This window comes from Gambusia affinis, linkage group LG01 (assembly GCF_019740435.1).
Source record: "Gambusia affinis linkage group LG01, SWU_Gaff_1.0, whole genome shotgun sequence".
Classification (NCBI taxonomy): domain Eukaryota; kingdom Metazoa; phylum Chordata; class Actinopteri; order Cyprinodontiformes; family Poeciliidae; genus Gambusia; species Gambusia affinis.
In genome coordinates this window covers 15,881,503-15,899,113 of record NC_057868.1, presented here as the reverse complement: position 1 = coordinate 15,899,113, position 17,611 = coordinate 15,881,503, and the positions used below count along the sequence as shown (strand labels likewise).

The following is a 17,611-nucleotide window of genomic DNA, read 5'->3' as shown; positions in this document are numbered from 1 at the left end:
CCTACAAAGGTTCACAGCCATTCTGTGTCTACATATGTTACATATGTCTGTTGTTTTTGCTGAGGTTTGCTGGAGCAATCCAGAGCCAAATCCTTCCAAATGCACTGGTAACCCCAAGCAGACTGATAGATGCTGAGTTTAAAAAACAAAAACAAAAAAAAACAACTAGTGGTTATTGGAGGATTTGTAAATGTAATCATAGTAAACCTTTTATTTAACAAGGGAGAATTACTTTTTCCACATCACCTGCTTTGTCTTGGATAGCTTTTCTTCCCCTTGATACATGAATGGTAGTGATGTTGGTATAAATGACACCAGTATGAATATTTGACTCCATTCATCCTTTAAGGTTGATGCTTTTGAGAGGAAAGTGAGGAGCCTGAAACATCTTGGTTGGCTTCCCCGCTTTATTGTAGTTTTCTCCAAACCTCTCCCATAAAACACATTCAACTTCTTAATGAGACAAACGGTGTTACAGATCATTTCCATACTGCAGCTCTGACTCCAAGCATCTGCAGGTAGTCCAGCTGTTTCACATCTAGCATGTATATATTAAAAAAGAATAAATAAACTTACTTTGGAGTATTTCAGTAAAACAGCTAGGATATAGAAAAAGGCACTGGTGATTTAAGCAAAGCTTAACATCAAACTAAATATATCTAAAAACTAAGGATTTTCTCCTGAGAGATTCTGATCCATAAACCCCGACCTACTTCACCTCCTGCTGTGAGCTATTGTTGCTGCTAAGATGAATGTCTGGATGTCAGAGAGGATGATCAGTTACTTGAAAGGAGAATAAAACGATTCGTTAAATCCACTCCAAGCTGGAGCCTCGGTGGTCCCTGGAGAATCCATGATAAATCTTCAGTTTAAAATCAGATGTCTGTTTGTAAACTTCTGTATTACAGTGGCCTACAAATCCCAGGATGCATGTGCACCCATAACATTTGTTCAATTTATTTTTACAACTTACTTTGAGGACGAACTGGGAATGATGACATTTTGTGGGTTGCAGTATCACGTTTTTCAGAGGGTGACCTTACATTATGTTACTATTATATTACTTGAATATGGTCATGAAATATTATCCATCATGGCCATTATTTCTGTGACATGTGTTGTCCAGCAAAGTTTGTTACTGCCGCAGGCCTACATGCAATATCTCAGTTGACCACCAGGGACAGCCTCTTGAAGAATAATTTTGTATTTGACCAACTTCCTTTATTTATCCCCACAAATCCAGTAAAAGTTGCAATTTTTATTTTAAAAAAATTGCTTTTTACACATCTGCCAAAACTGTCACTATGTTGTGATATGAGACTGAACAAATCTCCTCCCTGGTGTCCTACTGCCATCTGTAGAAAAACAGCCAGTTGGTCAGAAACAACCAATCAGAGTCAGGAGGATGGTTTCACACTCCTTTTCTGTTTAGTTCTGGGACTCTAACTGGAACACAGCTGAGGTGAAATGTCATTCTCCACTTCCAAACTAACATGATTTTGCCCCTTTGGTGCGTTCAATGAAACATGAGAGCCTGGGAAAACTGCTTCAAATAAGGCACGATTCATTGAGAAATCTTTAGATCCCCATCTTCTTTACGTTCCCAGTAAGTTGTTGTATTTTCACATGTTAGAATTGAAACTTACCCAACTCAGTTAGTAAATGATGACGAACTACAGCTCACAGTCAACATAGAGTATCGGTGATTGAACTAATTAGAAATGTTTTGGAGACAAAGATAAAAATTTTTTAAAAAATGTCTGATTTTTTTTTTGGGCGTCACAGTGTCCCATACAGTCTGGAATATGCTGTGGTGAAGTTCAGGGATCCACAAAGGACACTGCAATGTAGCGGACCCCCGCAGTGGTGGGCAGGCCTTCGTGGTAGTGAGTGAGGCGGCCGGGGTGCATGAGGGCCCAGCCTTTGCGGGGAGCCTGGACGGAGCAGTCGTATCGGAGGAAGCGGCATCCACCACCCTGCATCCATAAAACACTTTACAGCTTTCACTCTAAACACACCTCCAGAAAACAGTCTCTAAAGATAAAGAACTTATCTTAAAAAGCTTTGGCCTGATGTCAGCAGCATGTTTCAAGAGGAAACCCGGGTTTCCATTAGGCCACTGAGGGGCATTATCATTAAGAAATGAAATGTTTCTGACTGGAGTTTGGCAGAAACAGATTCAGTTTTTGAGTAGTATTTCTTTCCTGTTTGAAAGAAACGCTTTTGAGATTTAAGCCTAAATGATATGTTCTGATAGATCTGAAGGATGCAGAAAGCCATCAAAGCTCCACACCGTTTTTTATTTACATCAGGGTTGTCAAACTCCAGTCCTCGAGGGCCGCAGTCCTGCAGTTTTTAGATGTGCCACAGGTACAAAACACTGGAATCACATGGCTTAATTACCTCCACGTTGTGTAGATCAGTTCTCCAGAGCCTTAATTATTCTATTCAGGTGTGCTGCAGCAGAGGCACATCTAAAAGTTGCAGGACTGCGGCCCTCGAGGACTGGAGTTTGAGACCCCTGATTTACGGAAATAGAATTTCTCAATCTGGAAAGACGTCAAACTTTAAAAACCAATATAATCAGTCACTTACATGTGATTTCATCTTTTTTCTCTCGTTGTCAGGAGCTGTGACTGTGATTGCTCCAAAATCTATGAGGTGCAGAGTAGAAGGGCCACCGTCTGCTTACCTGGTAGTCAACGCCGGCTTGATTGAGTGCAATGTTTATAGTGAATGTAGAGGCGTCATGATGCGGCCGCAGAAAGGGCTGCTCGTCTGGCTTGTATCTAACTATGAAGGCCAAGTCAAACTGAGCCTGCAAACACAGACACAGCAGTCATGCAGACGTAAAAGCCTAAAACCAAACTAAGAACTGGAACTTTATTAATTCCATCACTTTATTTTAGCAATGTAATGTTTGTAATCACAGACATTACTGTGTCAATGCTAAATTGACTTGTTGCTGAAATTTACTACAAATAACAGCCAATAAACGAGCCTCACATTGCTTTAGGACCGATGCAGAAAATCCCCATGAATTTGTTTAATTTGAAAGCTAATTTGTAGTTTGGCCACAAGGTGGCGCTACAGGACAGTGCAAAGTGCAAAATCCCAGCCTGTGTCCTGTACTCTTTTAGTGTTGTCTTCATTATTAGTACATGAAACAATTACTAGTTTCACTAACGAGTTAATAGTTGTCAGAATTTTGCCACAACATGATGTCATGTATACCCTAACAGAAGCTGCTCCAGGAGCTCTGCTAAAGGCTGGCCCAGTTCATTGTGTCTCCTTCAAAGATGCTAAACTCTAAATATTCAGTTCACCTGGAGGCTTTCCAGATCCCTATTAAACCATCTTAACAAGAAGAAGTCTTTATTTTCACAGTTCAGTGCAGCAGTAAAGGCTGGCTCAGGAAGCAGCCATTTTGTTTCCATCGCTTCAACGATTCCTGTTCAGAGGTAAAAACGGCTAGACTGTATTAAGAAGTAAAACGCTGCACAGCAAGTACTTTCTGATTGACTTCTGCAGAGCATTATCAGGAAAACCCCAAAAGGTGTTGCTTTTCAAGACAAACGGTATGAGCCCAAATCCTTGGCAACGCCTTTGTTTGTAGTATTCTGCTCTACAGCGGAGCCTCATCACTGACAGCTCTAAATCACTGGGATTTGTGACATGTTTGTCAGAAATGACAACAAACGTGTGAAAGAATCAGAGTCTAAAGATATTTTTTCAATCGGATTGGTTTAGCATGGCTATGTGGAATCAGGCCTCAGTGACCCTGGACAGATCGAAGCACCACAGGTGGACGGATGTTTGTTAGCTAACAGGTCATTCGTTGAGCTCAGGAGCAGTTTTTGCCTGAATGATGTAAAAGTCAGCCCAGATCCAACTCAGATCTCAGGATCTCCTACAGGGGTACAACTGAGCATAACCAGTTGAATGCCTTACTCTGGTTGCTAGGAAGCAAAAGATGAGGAAATGAGGGTGGATCAGGACTTTTGGTCCAACATTCCTCCCAGCTAGCAGCAGATCATTTAGGGTTCAGAGGTCTCACCTTGGTGTAGTACCCAGGGAACATTTTCTCTGTTATGGGTGCAACAAACTCCAGCAAGAACTTTTGCCATTCCTTTTCAAAGTTGACCTGGTTCATGTGGATGTCGATGGTGGGGACGTTCTCATAGCCCCCCTGGATTCTGGTGTCCTGGGAAATAAACCAATCCAAATGTATCACTGAGGGACGGTGAATACTAGCAGCTATGTCCACTCTGAGCCTCACTGATGCAGGTTATGCAACGTGAAGGATGAACACACCCATGCAACAGCTTACCACATTTCCCCCTCCTGACCACTTGCCAAAGTGTTCCATTTCTTCAACGAGATGGTTACAGGCCACATCAGTGAACACTGGGAACCAGTAAACATCTGGACATGGCTGGAGAGGAGACAGAAACGATCAAGCCCGGGTCAGAGAGTCATTTCAGTTTGGTGGGTTCTCTGTGGAATCTGGCTTCAAGTTGCTTCTCACATTTTCTATCAGTTTGTCCTTAATCATGCGGGTGTAGTTCTCGTGGATGTAACGTTCCTGCCAGTCCTGAAACACACAAAGACAGACCACACTCCGATCAGTTCAACACTATCCGTCCGTCCAGTCCGTCCGTCCATCCAGGCCGTCCGTCCTTACCAGAGGATTTTCAAAGATCTGCCACAGATCATTGTGAAGATGTTCTGTCTTGTACTTCTCTGTCGACAGAATGCGGCCAAATGTGTGTAAGTTGTTTACGTACATAAAGACACCCTGGCAAAAGGACAAGACAGAGTCGCAGCTTTAAGGTTATGGAGAAACTTTCCATAATAATGTTTAACAAATCCCTTGAATCAGAGTGTAATTTTGAATCTCTGCTGTGCTGAAGACCTGGCTGCGAACGTTGTGGCAGAAAGCCATGTCGGGGTCTAAGCTCTCTGAGGTAAACAGTTGGTAGTCCTTCAGCTCTGCCTGCAGCAGGCTCGCCTTCACCAAGTAGACGCTGGAAATGTACGGTACATTCCACAAGCCCCTGCAAAAGAATTTCAAAGCAAACAAGGATGCGACATCAGGAAGAGACTGACAGAATGCTGCAGATTCTAAAAGACCGTGACAGAACAAGGCTTTTACAAAAGGCCTTTTAGGACTGTATTAATGTCCCTCTTTACTGATTCTAGAATCGTTGCAACCTGTTGGAGTAGCTCTTTGTATAATTTTTTTTTTCTTTATTTGGACAGTTATTCCTCTGGTTTTTGATTCTGTGCAGCTGGAAGAATTTGTGCTCTTGTATTTTTACGATTATGTTTTTAAAAGTAGTTGCAGCTGGTTAGCTTCTCAAAACCTCAAATAATACTTGAACTTTGACCCCCAAATCTCAGCGGAGTTGAAAATGAGGCATAATAATGGCTGTGGAGAGAGAAGGAGGACGTTCAAACCATCTTCTTCAATCAAGATGGATCTTGACACGGCCAGGAGCAGCAAAGGCAAATGAGAAGGACTAGCAGAGCTTGACACCGACTGATGAAGTCATGCGGGACATGACCTGTGAAATATTGCGTCCATACATTAAACTGTTGCCATGTCATGATATCATGAGCAACAGTCTTCAGTCAGAGGCCTATTCGGATTCGCTTTAACACTGACTGCTACCAACAATCCCTCCTGCCCACAGAATCACCATCCACAGCGACTCCGGAAATACCTGAATGATGCAAGTCCCCGACAGCAAAGCACATTCCTTTAAGAATAAAATATTTTTAATTGAACTGAAATATTCTTTAATTATTATAATATATTTTTAAAACAGACAGTAAAAACTGTCTGTTTTCTGGTTTGATCCAGAAACCGGTTCTGTTTCGTCTTCCCTCTGATCATGTCTGGATCTACAGCTGGCTTCAACTTTGACCTTCTCTCTCATCGATACTTTTCCCTCCAGCATCGCTGTTTAATTGGGGTTTTTTTAATCACCACTTCAGGCGTTTCAGCTTTAGAACTTCCCAGTGGTTGGATCGATCTAAGTAAACAGAATTTTCTGTTTTTTTGATCATCAGTCTACCCAGTCAGATAGCATTCAAGTCCTTGGGGGACACCAGCAAACTCACACTCCGTCCTTGGGCGTCCACGTAGTCCTCAGATCGGGCGTAGTAGCCGTCCTCGCTGAGCGCCCCCCAGAAATTGCTCCACAGTCGGCCCGCTCGAGTTATCATGGGCGCCACGATGGGCCTGGGGGACAAGTTCAGGCATGAGGGCGTGGCGACAAGCAGTAAATAAAGCCTTATAGTTTGCACTGCAGGAATAAAATCTGATCTTTAATTAATTAATTTTTTTTTTTTTTTTTTTTAAATGTACTTACAGGTTTTGCTTAATCAAGATTTTCAATGTGTTCTCGTTCTTTAGGACAACCTCAATGTCCAAGTTGAAGAAATAATCACACTCCTTGTCTTTCCGGCACATGTCACTGCAAGACAAAGCAGAGGTGCCAGGGAGGTTAACCCTCTGCAGGTTTTTAACATTTCAACTACAATGAAGTTTTCTGCACCGTCATCTGTAAAATGGAGTAGACAGCTCAGGCAAAGCCAGGGCCCCGGAACAGTTGGCGTCAGATCTGCTCTGATTTATTGAGACCACAGAAAATACAGGTTGGTTTAGGGGTGTCAAAACGTTTTGTTATGAGTATTTGCAGGCCACATTTTGGTTAAACTTTTCTTGCAGCCACTCAACAATAAGCTGAGGATTCGCTCTCTTTTTTTAAAGAATTTAGTACTTTAAATCAACAAATAGTTTTGTGTAAATCAGTGAAGATCCAAAGCTCTTTGCCTCATTAAAGTAAAAATGTCGCGTTTGAATTCATTTGGCCTCAAATGGGGGACAAACTGAAAAACATTTAGTCTATTCTCAGTAATAATTAAAAAAAGAAGATTTTTTTTACATTTCTTTTGTCATCCTTTTTGTCTGGCTGTGTGAATAAAACTGCATAATATTCTTCAAACTAGAACATTCCTGAAGAAACTTAAACAGGGCTTGCCAACGTGTGCCCGTTAGTTGGAACTCAGGGTTCTGATGCTAAAAGTTAGCATTAATGCTAAGCTTAGCTAAAATGTACTAAATAGCATGTGGAGAATCACAAGCATGTTGACCAGCATGGACTTACTCCATTAAGTATGTTAAAAGTAGTGTATAAGCTAAAATTAACCAGAATGATAATGTTAGCCTACATGTTGTCACTAGCATGTTGTCTTGACTTCTTCCATTTAGTGTACTAAACATAGATAATACATAAAAAAAGAGCTAAAATGCTTATTTTGGAGAAAAGGCTAAAGCCTACTGGGGGGCAGTGAAATGCTAATATCTCTGCTGATGTTAACCTGAGGAAAAAAGTTAGCTAAAATGTTTATTTTACAGTAAAGGCTAATATTAGTGCACCGCCTAAGACGAACAGCTAAGGCGGTGCACTAATGAACATTCCTGTGAGCATTTCACTGCTCTCTCTATGCATTGCTATGGCAGGCCCCCATAATTTCTGAATTTCTTCAAGTTTATTAGTTGTCTCATTTTATAGGTTATGTTTTCTACCTGTTGCTTCCTAGGTTTACATGTAAGCAGCTTGAAAGCTTTAGGCCCTGGTTCATAGCATCATTGTCTCATGTATTTGAAGGGTTTTTTTCAGCGTCCTCACCCAGAATTTTGTGAATCTCCTGTTAATAGGCCTCGTTTGTTCCAATAAGGAAGGGTTTTTGTTGATAGATTGCACCTGCTCCCATCTTTCTAAATTTTTTTCGGCTAATTTAAATTTTTGGGTTTAGAAATAAATTAAAATCACCTGCACATATACACGTAACACTAGCTTTTGCAGCAGTAAAACTAAATGGGACTCATCCTTTCTTGCTTTTATTCCCACTCATTCTTGTTGAATGAAAGTAACTTTTAGTATATTAGCAACTTGGACTAGGGGGGCTTCTATGTCTATTGATGCAGGATAACCTTTCTATGCTGCCAAAGTGGTTGCCATGACACTGGAAGTTGTTAAAAAATGTTTTGAACATAAACTGAAACTCACAAGGCCAAGTCACGAGCATCTGCTCCATCCATCTGCTCCTCAGGCCGGATGGATTTTACATCCTGGTACAGACTCCCATGATTCTGCAGGAAGGAGCTGACCTGCTGCTCATGATGAGGCTCCTGCAAGAACAAAAGATTTAATGTGTTTCTTATGGACATTCACCTCTTTTCTCTGTAGACAAAACAGGAGAGACAGGACTGTTCATGTTCGCAATGTGGCAGCTGTAGAACCGCTGAATGTGGATTTGCACCAGGAGTACTGCAATTGTTTCTTCCTGTTAAATACAGTGTTGACACACAAAAAATAATAATGTTTCGATTCTCTTCACAGTGGTTCCTTCCACAGAAACACTTTCACGACTGAGAGAGAGTTAGAAATAAAAAGAGAACCAATGTCCCGTGGAGCTACTGTTTCAGTTCAATGAAGCCAAAAAAAAAAAAAAACGACTGCCTTTAACCCAAACTTCAGAACCTTTCACTACTGAAACATGCCTACCTGTTAGAGTCTTTAATAACATTAATGACGCCACTCTTCAGTGAACTGGCTGGTCTACAGGCTGCTGGGCTTCCATCCGTATCAAAATCTGCCTTTATGTTCCCCTTTTACAGTAGTTATAATCACCAAAATTATTATTTCTATTTGCTAAATGCCACAATAGCAAGAGAAACAAAATGTTTGAAATTTATTTACCGTATTAATGTCTTCAAAAACTGAACATTAAGGCCTGATTTAACTTCAGAAAGTGAGGAAAAAGTTGGATCCGCCTAGGATGTGATTCTAAATCCAGGATAATAACAATACACTGGCCATTTCATGCTATTTTGTTCTCAACTCATTCCACTATGTAATAGATAAAGATTTTCAACTGAAGTATTTTTATCCAATGTGATGTAGGACGTGTTATTTTTTGAGAAGTGTACATCAGGGGTTACCCGGTTGGAAATGAAGAGCTTGAGTCTGTTCTTCGGGTACTGGAGCTTCAGAAGACGTTCGAAGAAGACAGATACAAATGGCGTTGGCTGCTGAATGAAGATCCCGATCACCACCAGAGGGTACTCACTTTCCTGTAGAAAACAACAACAGACTTCATCCGACTACTGTTTTGCGCAGACTTAATGTATTTTATGGAAAACCTTGTTGGAAAAGCTGTGGCTGGTCGAGAACTGAGCTGACCTTCAGGGATGAGAGTGGACGCAGGTTCTCGAGGCAAGCGGTGCAACCGGTCTCAAACGTCCACGAGTTGGGGACGTAGTTACCCAGGTAGTTCATCTGGAGCTGGAAAACAAACGTGTTCCTGTAGGTCATCACGTCACAACTGGGCATGCACCGATCTGCTTTTCTCAAGCCGATACAGATATCTGTTCAGTGTGGGCCGATGCCATTCTGATACAGAAAAACAGGGCTGACTTGACTTAAATGTTCTCTTTTCTTAAAAACAGAAATAAATGTGCGTAATTACTAATTTATTTGCGAACTCTGCACCAGCACAGCACACTTAAATACACCGATAGCCTCACAAGCTTGGTCAAACATATAAAAACAACACAACTTTAATTTGTCCAGTCAGTGGACAACTAGGACTACAACAGCCCAAGTAATGTAAACAAGAAAGGAGCTGAAACTGACAAAAACAGTAGGTTGATCAAACATGTAAAAAATGAAATGCAACAAACCTTTTGTCAACTGGTTCAGAAAGTGCAATTAGTAATTCTAAATGTACAGTAAAATAAATAGCTCAGAGCACAGAGCATTGAATTCTGATAGGATTTGCCCATATGGATCAGGCAAACCCATCTAGAGTTTTTTTTTCAGTACCAGAACCAGTGCATGTATCAACATTGGATCTGTGCATCTCTAGTCACAGCTTAAAAAATATTTTACAGGCTAAACTTCTTCTGCCAACAGACTGCTGCTCATGGGGAAAGCGATATCTGTAGTACCTTAGTTGGTCCGTTTCCATGGAGGACAGCGTGTCATACTGTACATTTCTGGCCCTCTTCAAACTTCAGCACCACCTCATCTGGAAAGACAAACATAAATAGAACCGAGCAGGCACAACATTATGACCGACCTGCAGCTCTGTACAGCTGAACCCGCATGAAGCTCCTCTGCAGTTTGAACCCATATGTGGGATCCGGACAAACTCACAGGCGTGGTATGTTTACGGCACATTTAAAGGCAGCAACAGCTAACCAACATGATAAACTGCCATAAAACTATGAAATATAAACACGTTAAAATAACTGCCTAAAATAAAATGGGTTTTTTTCTAAACAGAGATTTAAGGTGGTTCCATGGATTAGTTGGCTCCACCGCTGAAGCTCTGTCTGGCAACAGCTCAATAGTGGACCTGAAGTTCTGACAGGATGTGTAACAGAATTAAACTGGATCCTGAAATGAACAGAAAGGCAGTGAGTGTAGTACAGTGATCCCTCGCCACTTCGCGGTTCACTTATCGCGGATTCGCTATTTCGCGGATTTTCATAATGCATTTTTTTTTTTTTTTTTTGGTGCATTGTGCTCTGCATTCTGATTCGCTAAAAACTCACTCCCGCTTCTTGTATCAAAACATGCTACGAATTGTACTATCATTTTGTCGTCTCGTGCAGTTATGTATGCATTACATAAAACAACAGCAAATTTACATTAAGTTGGCCAAATTATCTTGTAATTTCGAACATCACCTAAACCCATAATGTCGACGAAACGGCCTGGACCGACAAAAGCACCTTGCTAATTGTAAAAAAAAAAAGTTTTCTATTTCGCGGATTTCACTTATCGCGGTTCATTTTCGGAACGTAACCCCCGCGATAAACGAGGGATTACTGTAATCAGCACAGGCTTGACAGCGTCTGTTTCTAGTCTAAAAGCATTCAGCTGTGTCTTGGACAGGTTCACACCTGCTGAGGTGAGACTTTGTCAAGACTGGCACACAGAGTGTTGCAGTAATTCTAGCAAGATACGACTAAGGCAAGGAGGTCTTATGCAGATGAGTGTGAATTTTATGGCACTATGTCACATGTGGGGTACCCCAAAGTTCAATTCTGGAGCCCCTTCTGTTTAACATCTACACTCCCACCAGCTCAGGTTATCAGAAGCGAAAAGATTGTTTACCATAACTACGCATATGATGCACGGCTCTACGTTACGATGTCACCAGGTCGTTCCGACGCCACCCAATCACTGCTTAGAGAAAGTATAGAACTTTCTCCAGCTGAACTGAGACAATGTTGAAGTCATTATCTGTGAACCTAAAGAGGAACCATCCAGAGTCAGCACACAGCTCCAGTTATTACAGCTGCTCAAAACCTGGGTGAAGAGATGAACTCTGACCTGAACCTTCAGAGACACATAAAAACAGTAATAAAGTAAGGCCTTCTATGACATGAAGAATATTTCCAGGATTCAGGGACCAATGTCTCAGCAAGATCTAGAGAAACTCAAACAATGTATGGTTTTAGCTTTACTTCCTCTGATCTACAAAACTGTTAGCTGGAAAACTAATACGTCTCACTAAAGGTAAAAACACCAATAGTTATTTATTCCAGGAAGGAGAATGATGGTTCATATCCTCCCAACAGAGCAACAAATATAAAGGGATGGGCTTTCAATCCTACTTTAGTGTCAGAGTGACATGTGGCCACTAAACTAAATGGTGAAAAGCTGGTTGACGTGTTGAAAGACTCTCCTTATTTGGCCTCATTTTAAACACTCACCAAGAGCGCCGTGAAGGTTCTGGAACAGCCTGCACTTTGTGTCCAGGGTGATGTTTAAGGCCTTCTGAAAATACATTTAGAAACAGTCGAGTGAGTTAAAATGATCAGTCGATTGTTTACATTTTCAGCTTCTTCGTGTTTGCATGTAAATATTTATTTGTGTATTCTCGTCCTGCAAGCTGAACTGTGACTGAAAAAGGAAAAGTTGTGCCACCGGCAGCTTTTTAACATCAAACACGTGCAGGACATGTGGAGTCTCATTAGTTGTAGCTGAGTGCTTTGATTAAAGGGGCTCGTTTCTGTAATTACACATATCTTACCCTTCTAGCTGGATCTATGTAAAGCTTTGTGAAGAAGAGCTGGTCGCTGTCACTGTCTGCTCCCGTCCAGTTAGCAACCATCTCTCTGATGTTGGGAAGGTAGCCCATGAAACCTGGGAACCAAATAAAGTCAACAAAACACCGCCTGACTTCAGTCACAACTCGATGGAGGTGTGGGTGCGTGTGTGTCAGTTCCACGTCGGCGGTACTAATGAGGGCTTGGAGCCACAGTTTTACAGGCTCCACAGTCAGCAATTCACCAGACTGTAAAATCTACCAGCAGCCACGTCAGCAGCTTCTGTGCACACGGAACACCAGTCAGACGCAGAAAGTTTAAATAGAGAACGCCGAATTGAATATTTCAAAGAGCATTGACACACAGAGAACGACGACAGGTGGTGGTTTTCTGCAGCAGCAGGCAGCAACAAAAGTTGAACACTTTAGAACTTTCTTGTGTTGCGCCATTGGACCAAGTGTGCACGTCGAAATTTCACATGCACAAATTATGCTGCTCACTGGGCTGCAGGAGGACAAGTGACTGTTTCCTCATCGCACAAGTTCCATATGAAATTATTGGGAAGGGACATTTTTAAATGAATGTTTAAATCAAAACGACTTGCTTTATGCTGCACGTCCAGGAATGTTAAATCCCTGAAAACTGAGAATCTTCAGACATGTTTGGTTTGAGACAATAAAACATTTTCTTAAACATTTTTTGAGAGCGTACTGGTTTTCAATATGGGCAGTTCTCCAGGGCAGCATAAGAACAAGAATTAGAAAATAAAATATATCTTATCTGTCAGTTGTCCCCTGCACAAGTTTGCTGCTACTCGTATGTGTGTGAAGCGGAGTAAGTTTCTGTTGAGTGATGGGAAATTATAGCCCCTGCTTTCAGATAGTTTCTTTCATTTTAATTGGTTGCAGTGTGGCAAGTGCACAACTGTGTGGATATTTATATTTCAAGCTTACAAAGTTTAGGTATGGTGATTAAACGTGACTAATCACAGTGCCAGAGTTTGTTTAATCTGATTATCTGATCGATTGACAGCACTTCTTAATTTGTTACATGTAATCAAATTAAGTTTGTCAAACTTAATCTACTTGCATTTGCTTAGCATGGCGACTTCATAAACTCAGTACATTTACTTGGATAAACTGTTGTCGTTTTTCAGTGTAGCAGATACACAGTCTGAAAACAATCCATGTTTAGCTGATTTAAAGAACTAAAATATTACTTTTGTCCACCTATCATAGTTGTTAGCAGTAAGAGCCACGTGATCCAACCGGGGTGACCCACCTCCTGAACCCAGAAACCTGTTGCCCTCCCTGACATGGGGGTACTTGTCCTCCAGGTGTCTGTCTGGCCAGATGAGGCTCTCTGAGGAGAACACCACCTTGTGTTTGGCCTGCTGGAACTTCCTGAGAAGCTCTTTAGGACCCGAGGCAAAAACCACGTCGTAGCTGAGCCAAAAAGGGAGAGAAAGAAGGAAACATTCAAAGCTCGACTCTGGCTTCACTGTGTGAAGAAGAAAAAAAAAAAAAGGCTGAGAAGAGCGCTATAAATGTGAGGAGTTAAGGTAGTTAAGGTGCCAGTGGTTTTAGATTCAAAGACTAGAGTTTTTGAATAATATTGCTTTTTTCCTATTGCTATCCCAGAGATGTAGTTTACGTGAACGAAACACATTTCCAGTGAATGTTTCTTTTAAAAGGATCGTTTGGGATTTGCAGCTTTTTTGAATACAAAAAAAACTAGAGTGATTTGACCTCACCTGAATGTGGTCAAATTGACCTATTGGCTATAACACACTTCGGCTATAACACACTGTCAAAAACGTACAGAAAATGAGAACCATCACAATAAAACTAAACATGGCTAATTTTACATATGCAGGACTCTTTCAACCTCTGACTCCTTTCCATTTTCCTTCAAAGCAGCCAGATGGTTTACAAGTGCAATTAAGCTTTCTAAATGTCTTTAGCTGGACTTTCTCTGAAGTTGACCATCTTCAGAGAAATGTTCTCATTTTGTATTGCCCTTCACTTAGACCTATGAAACATTCCGCTATAAAAGCAAAAGGGAAATAATAGACAAATCAGCAAGAAGGTTAAATGTGAGAGTCAGTCCCACCTGTCGATAAAAAGGATGACCTGGTCCTCGGACTTTATCTCCACCACAGCATCTTTCAACAGGCGAACCTTCTGACCTCCTCCTGGAGCCGACATGTAATCACCTCCCCTCCACGTCTCGCCTTGGCCGAGCACCTGGAAAAACAACACAAAATAGTTACAATTAGTGTTTTCTCTTTTTTTGTTGTTGTTTTACACAAAGATATAGAGAAGCTGTGACTTACTTTTACAGTGTAGTTGAAGTGCTTGGCCGACCTCAGGAAACGCCTGAAGCCATCTGTCTCTTTGGTTGCAACAGTCAAAACTAAAAGTTTATCTGGAAGAAAAAAAATGATGAGATGGGAGAGCGGTCAAATGGTTTGCTTCATGCCCTACAAAATATATACTCTAGATTCTAGAAAAAATTTTTACATAAACATATAAACTTGTTTGTTTCAACTTTGAAATGTTGCTTGGGTGTAAATTATAGGTTCTCCTTCACAGAATAACGGGTCTGTTCACAACAAAGTAAGAAACTGTTGAGCTAAATGACTCTGGGCACAAGCACAGGGCTACGTTTGCTTTGGCAGAGAACCAGAAGGAAACACAAACCAAACTTACAGAACAGAAGCAATTAAGTCTTGAATTGTTTTCATGTCAGCACAAAAAAAAAAAATACCAAAAATGTCTATTTGGTTCATTATTTAATTGTTGTAGCAATGCTTCTAAGCACTGAGTGTCATACAGTTGGAAACCTTTAAGTGGTATCACATTAAATTGAGCAGTAGACTTAAGAATCCATGAAAAATTTGCCAAATCCTCTGACAATGTCAGACAAATTATTCTGCGATTGACATTTATCTCTCTGACTGAACTGTGTGTAACCAGGTGGACAGTAGATGAAGTCCTGTGGATCAGCAGGAGATTGTTTGACTAACTGTCCTGTAACCCTGTCGTCACTGCTCAAATTTCAGAACTGCTTCCTAAATTTGGGATTGTTTTTCCCAATTTGCATGTCTTCCAGTCCGATTTGATGTAGATGTTTATCACTTCCGGTGTGATTAAGTGTATAAAGCGTGTAATCTTTGTTTTCCAGAGCTCTGTGTGTAAACTACTTTGCTGTAAATAATACATTTGCAAAGACAGTTTGTCTCTTCACGATTTAGAACTCATGTTAAAAACAGTAAAACACACCATTTATAGGAGTTTTAAAAAATGAATATAAAAAGATGAAGTTAAAATCAAAGCATGGTCTTAGCACCATGCAGCTTTTAGATGTATCCCTAGTCCAACAGTTCTCCTGAGTCCTGCTAATGACAGTGTTACTCATGTGTGCTAAAATAGAGACACATCTAAACATTGCAGGATATCGACTCCAGCTCCTCTAAAAACTCAGAACTGCCTATTTTACTCAAATGAACTGAATTTAAAATATTTCCAAATGTAACTGCAGAAAATGTAGACCTATCTATTTTTGAAAGTCTTTTTATTTCTTTATCATTTGCTTCTAAATTTAAAAAAAAAAAAGATACGTCTGGAGAACGATAGCCGGTGTTGCAATGACATAGCAGGAGCACATAAGAAGCGCATTTGATATGAATATTTATAACTGTAATATCTGAACATTGTAAATATACAGTCAGTGTGACGGGCTTCTCTCTGAAACGGATTCAATTAGCTGAGAACTATTTCGTGTGGTCTCTTTGTTTCTTTAGCATCACTTCTACATAGTTCAAGCTTTGACAATAAACGACCATAATGCTATTAAACGTTGTAGATGTTTGATGATGTAGAGAAGAAGCTGTGGGAGTCGGAGGCTATGTTTAACCAGAGCCCTCGGTCCTCTGCGGAATCCCGTCCACGTCAGCGACATGGAAGAGATTCTCATGGCGCCGAAGTTAGCCTCTGCCAGGACCATTTCTTATAGGGAGCCTCAACTATTCATAGTTCAAAATACTGGAAACTAAACTGGATTAGTAAATATTTTACGACTGTGTTTTGGAATAAAATAAAAATAAAACAACTTCCTCCATTCTATTGTAATCAATTCTGGGTTTGGCAGGTAGGCTACTGTCTTCAGCAAGACACTATACAATGTTGTCTTAATGCTAAATCCTCAAAACATTGCAACTCTCGTTTTTGTTTTGAACAAATAAATTATTCACATATATCTGATTTTGCAGTCAATGTACACTAGATCAGTCATGTTTAAACCTGTCAAGGTTGAATCACTAAAATCAGTTAAATAGTTTTTTATTACGTGTGAGTCAGATGTTAACTTCAGGACTGAGTTCTGAGCTGAAAGCAGCTAAAATATATATATTTATCACAAACTACACTATATGTAGATTGAAAAGCTTTTATTAAAGTCCCCAGATAAAGTAGTTTAGCATGAATAGTAATAATAATTCGGAATGAGGAAGTCCCAAAACTGAAACCCGTAACGACTAAAACACATTTTTCTAACCAAACTGACGTTACTGCGTTGCCGCGTTTTAACTGCTGGAACGAATCTGCTGGAACGTTCTCTAAGCGAACCGATATAACCGCAACTACCAGAAGACCGAGCGAGTTTAACTTCACCCGGAGCCACAGAGGCTGGTGAGACTGAGAGTAGCTGCAGCCTGAGCGACGTAACCCGGTGGGAATGTGAGCGGGGGCTCCGGCGGAAAGCTCCACTTACCCTCCGGTATACGCTGATCTCCACAGTTCACCAGCGAGGAAAGTGCACATAAACATATCCATGAAAGGATGGGAAAACATACGAGTTTCATTGTTAATCAGAGTTTACGAAATATATAGCAGAACCCCAATGTGTGCGAAGGTTTCCTATGTGCTGCCTGGTCCCAGACCGAGAGCCTCACTGACCGTACACCCTACAGAGCTGCCTGGACTTTTTTACCACCCCCGTGTGCCTCTTCCCACCATTCCACTCTTCCTGTCTTTGCAACCAACGGTCCCTTCACATCCGTGAAAAAATATTATAAAACTTTCAGTCTTGTTGAAGTGGCGTTTTTAAAATGAAAACTACTAGGTCATGATGTAAATGAACCACCCTCTCTCCATGAGTGGGTGGGATAAAAACATTTGGGAAAGGAGGACCTGGTCCTCTTGTCTGGAAAACATGATTCCTTGCACGTAGACTTCCCCTCATACACTGTAAAATGTAATAAGTTCACTTTACTTAAAAAAAGTTAGGAAACCGATTGCCTCAAAATCTTCAAGTAAAGTAGCTAATTCATTTTAAGGTGTTATTGCTAAAAATAACTATGTTTAGACCACTCAGATAAAGGCAGTAAACCTGAGTGCCGTTAACTCAAAATCATTAGTAAAGTTGACTATAAAATGTCAATTATGACTACTTCAAATTGTGAGTTATGTCAAT

At 40.7% G+C, this 17,611-nt stretch overlaps 1 protein-coding gene across 1 annotated transcript; it reads right to left on the bottom strand.

The window, feature by feature from the left end:
- Window positions 1–271: 271 nt before the first annotated feature.
- On the bottom strand, window positions 272–17,308 carry LOC122822346 (procollagen-lysine,2-oxoglutarate 5-dioxygenase 1-like). The gene is given in 20 exon segments (XM_044100996.1): window positions 272–1,976; window positions 2,693–2,818; window positions 4,058–4,204; window positions 4,331–4,435; window positions 4,529–4,594; window positions 4,685–4,798; window positions 4,916–5,057; window positions 5,759–5,762; window positions 6,129–6,247; window positions 6,378–6,482; window positions 8,082–8,203; window positions 9,017–9,148; window positions 9,258–9,359; window positions 10,025–10,104; window positions 11,801–11,864; window positions 12,121–12,233; window positions 13,418–13,581; window positions 14,249–14,382; window positions 14,472–14,563; window positions 16,910–17,308. Coding segments are annotated over 20 exon segments (2,178 nt in total). The 5' UTR covers window positions 17,001–17,308; the 3' UTR covers window positions 272–1,820.
- Between the last annotated feature and the right edge of the window lie 303 nt (window positions 17,309–17,611).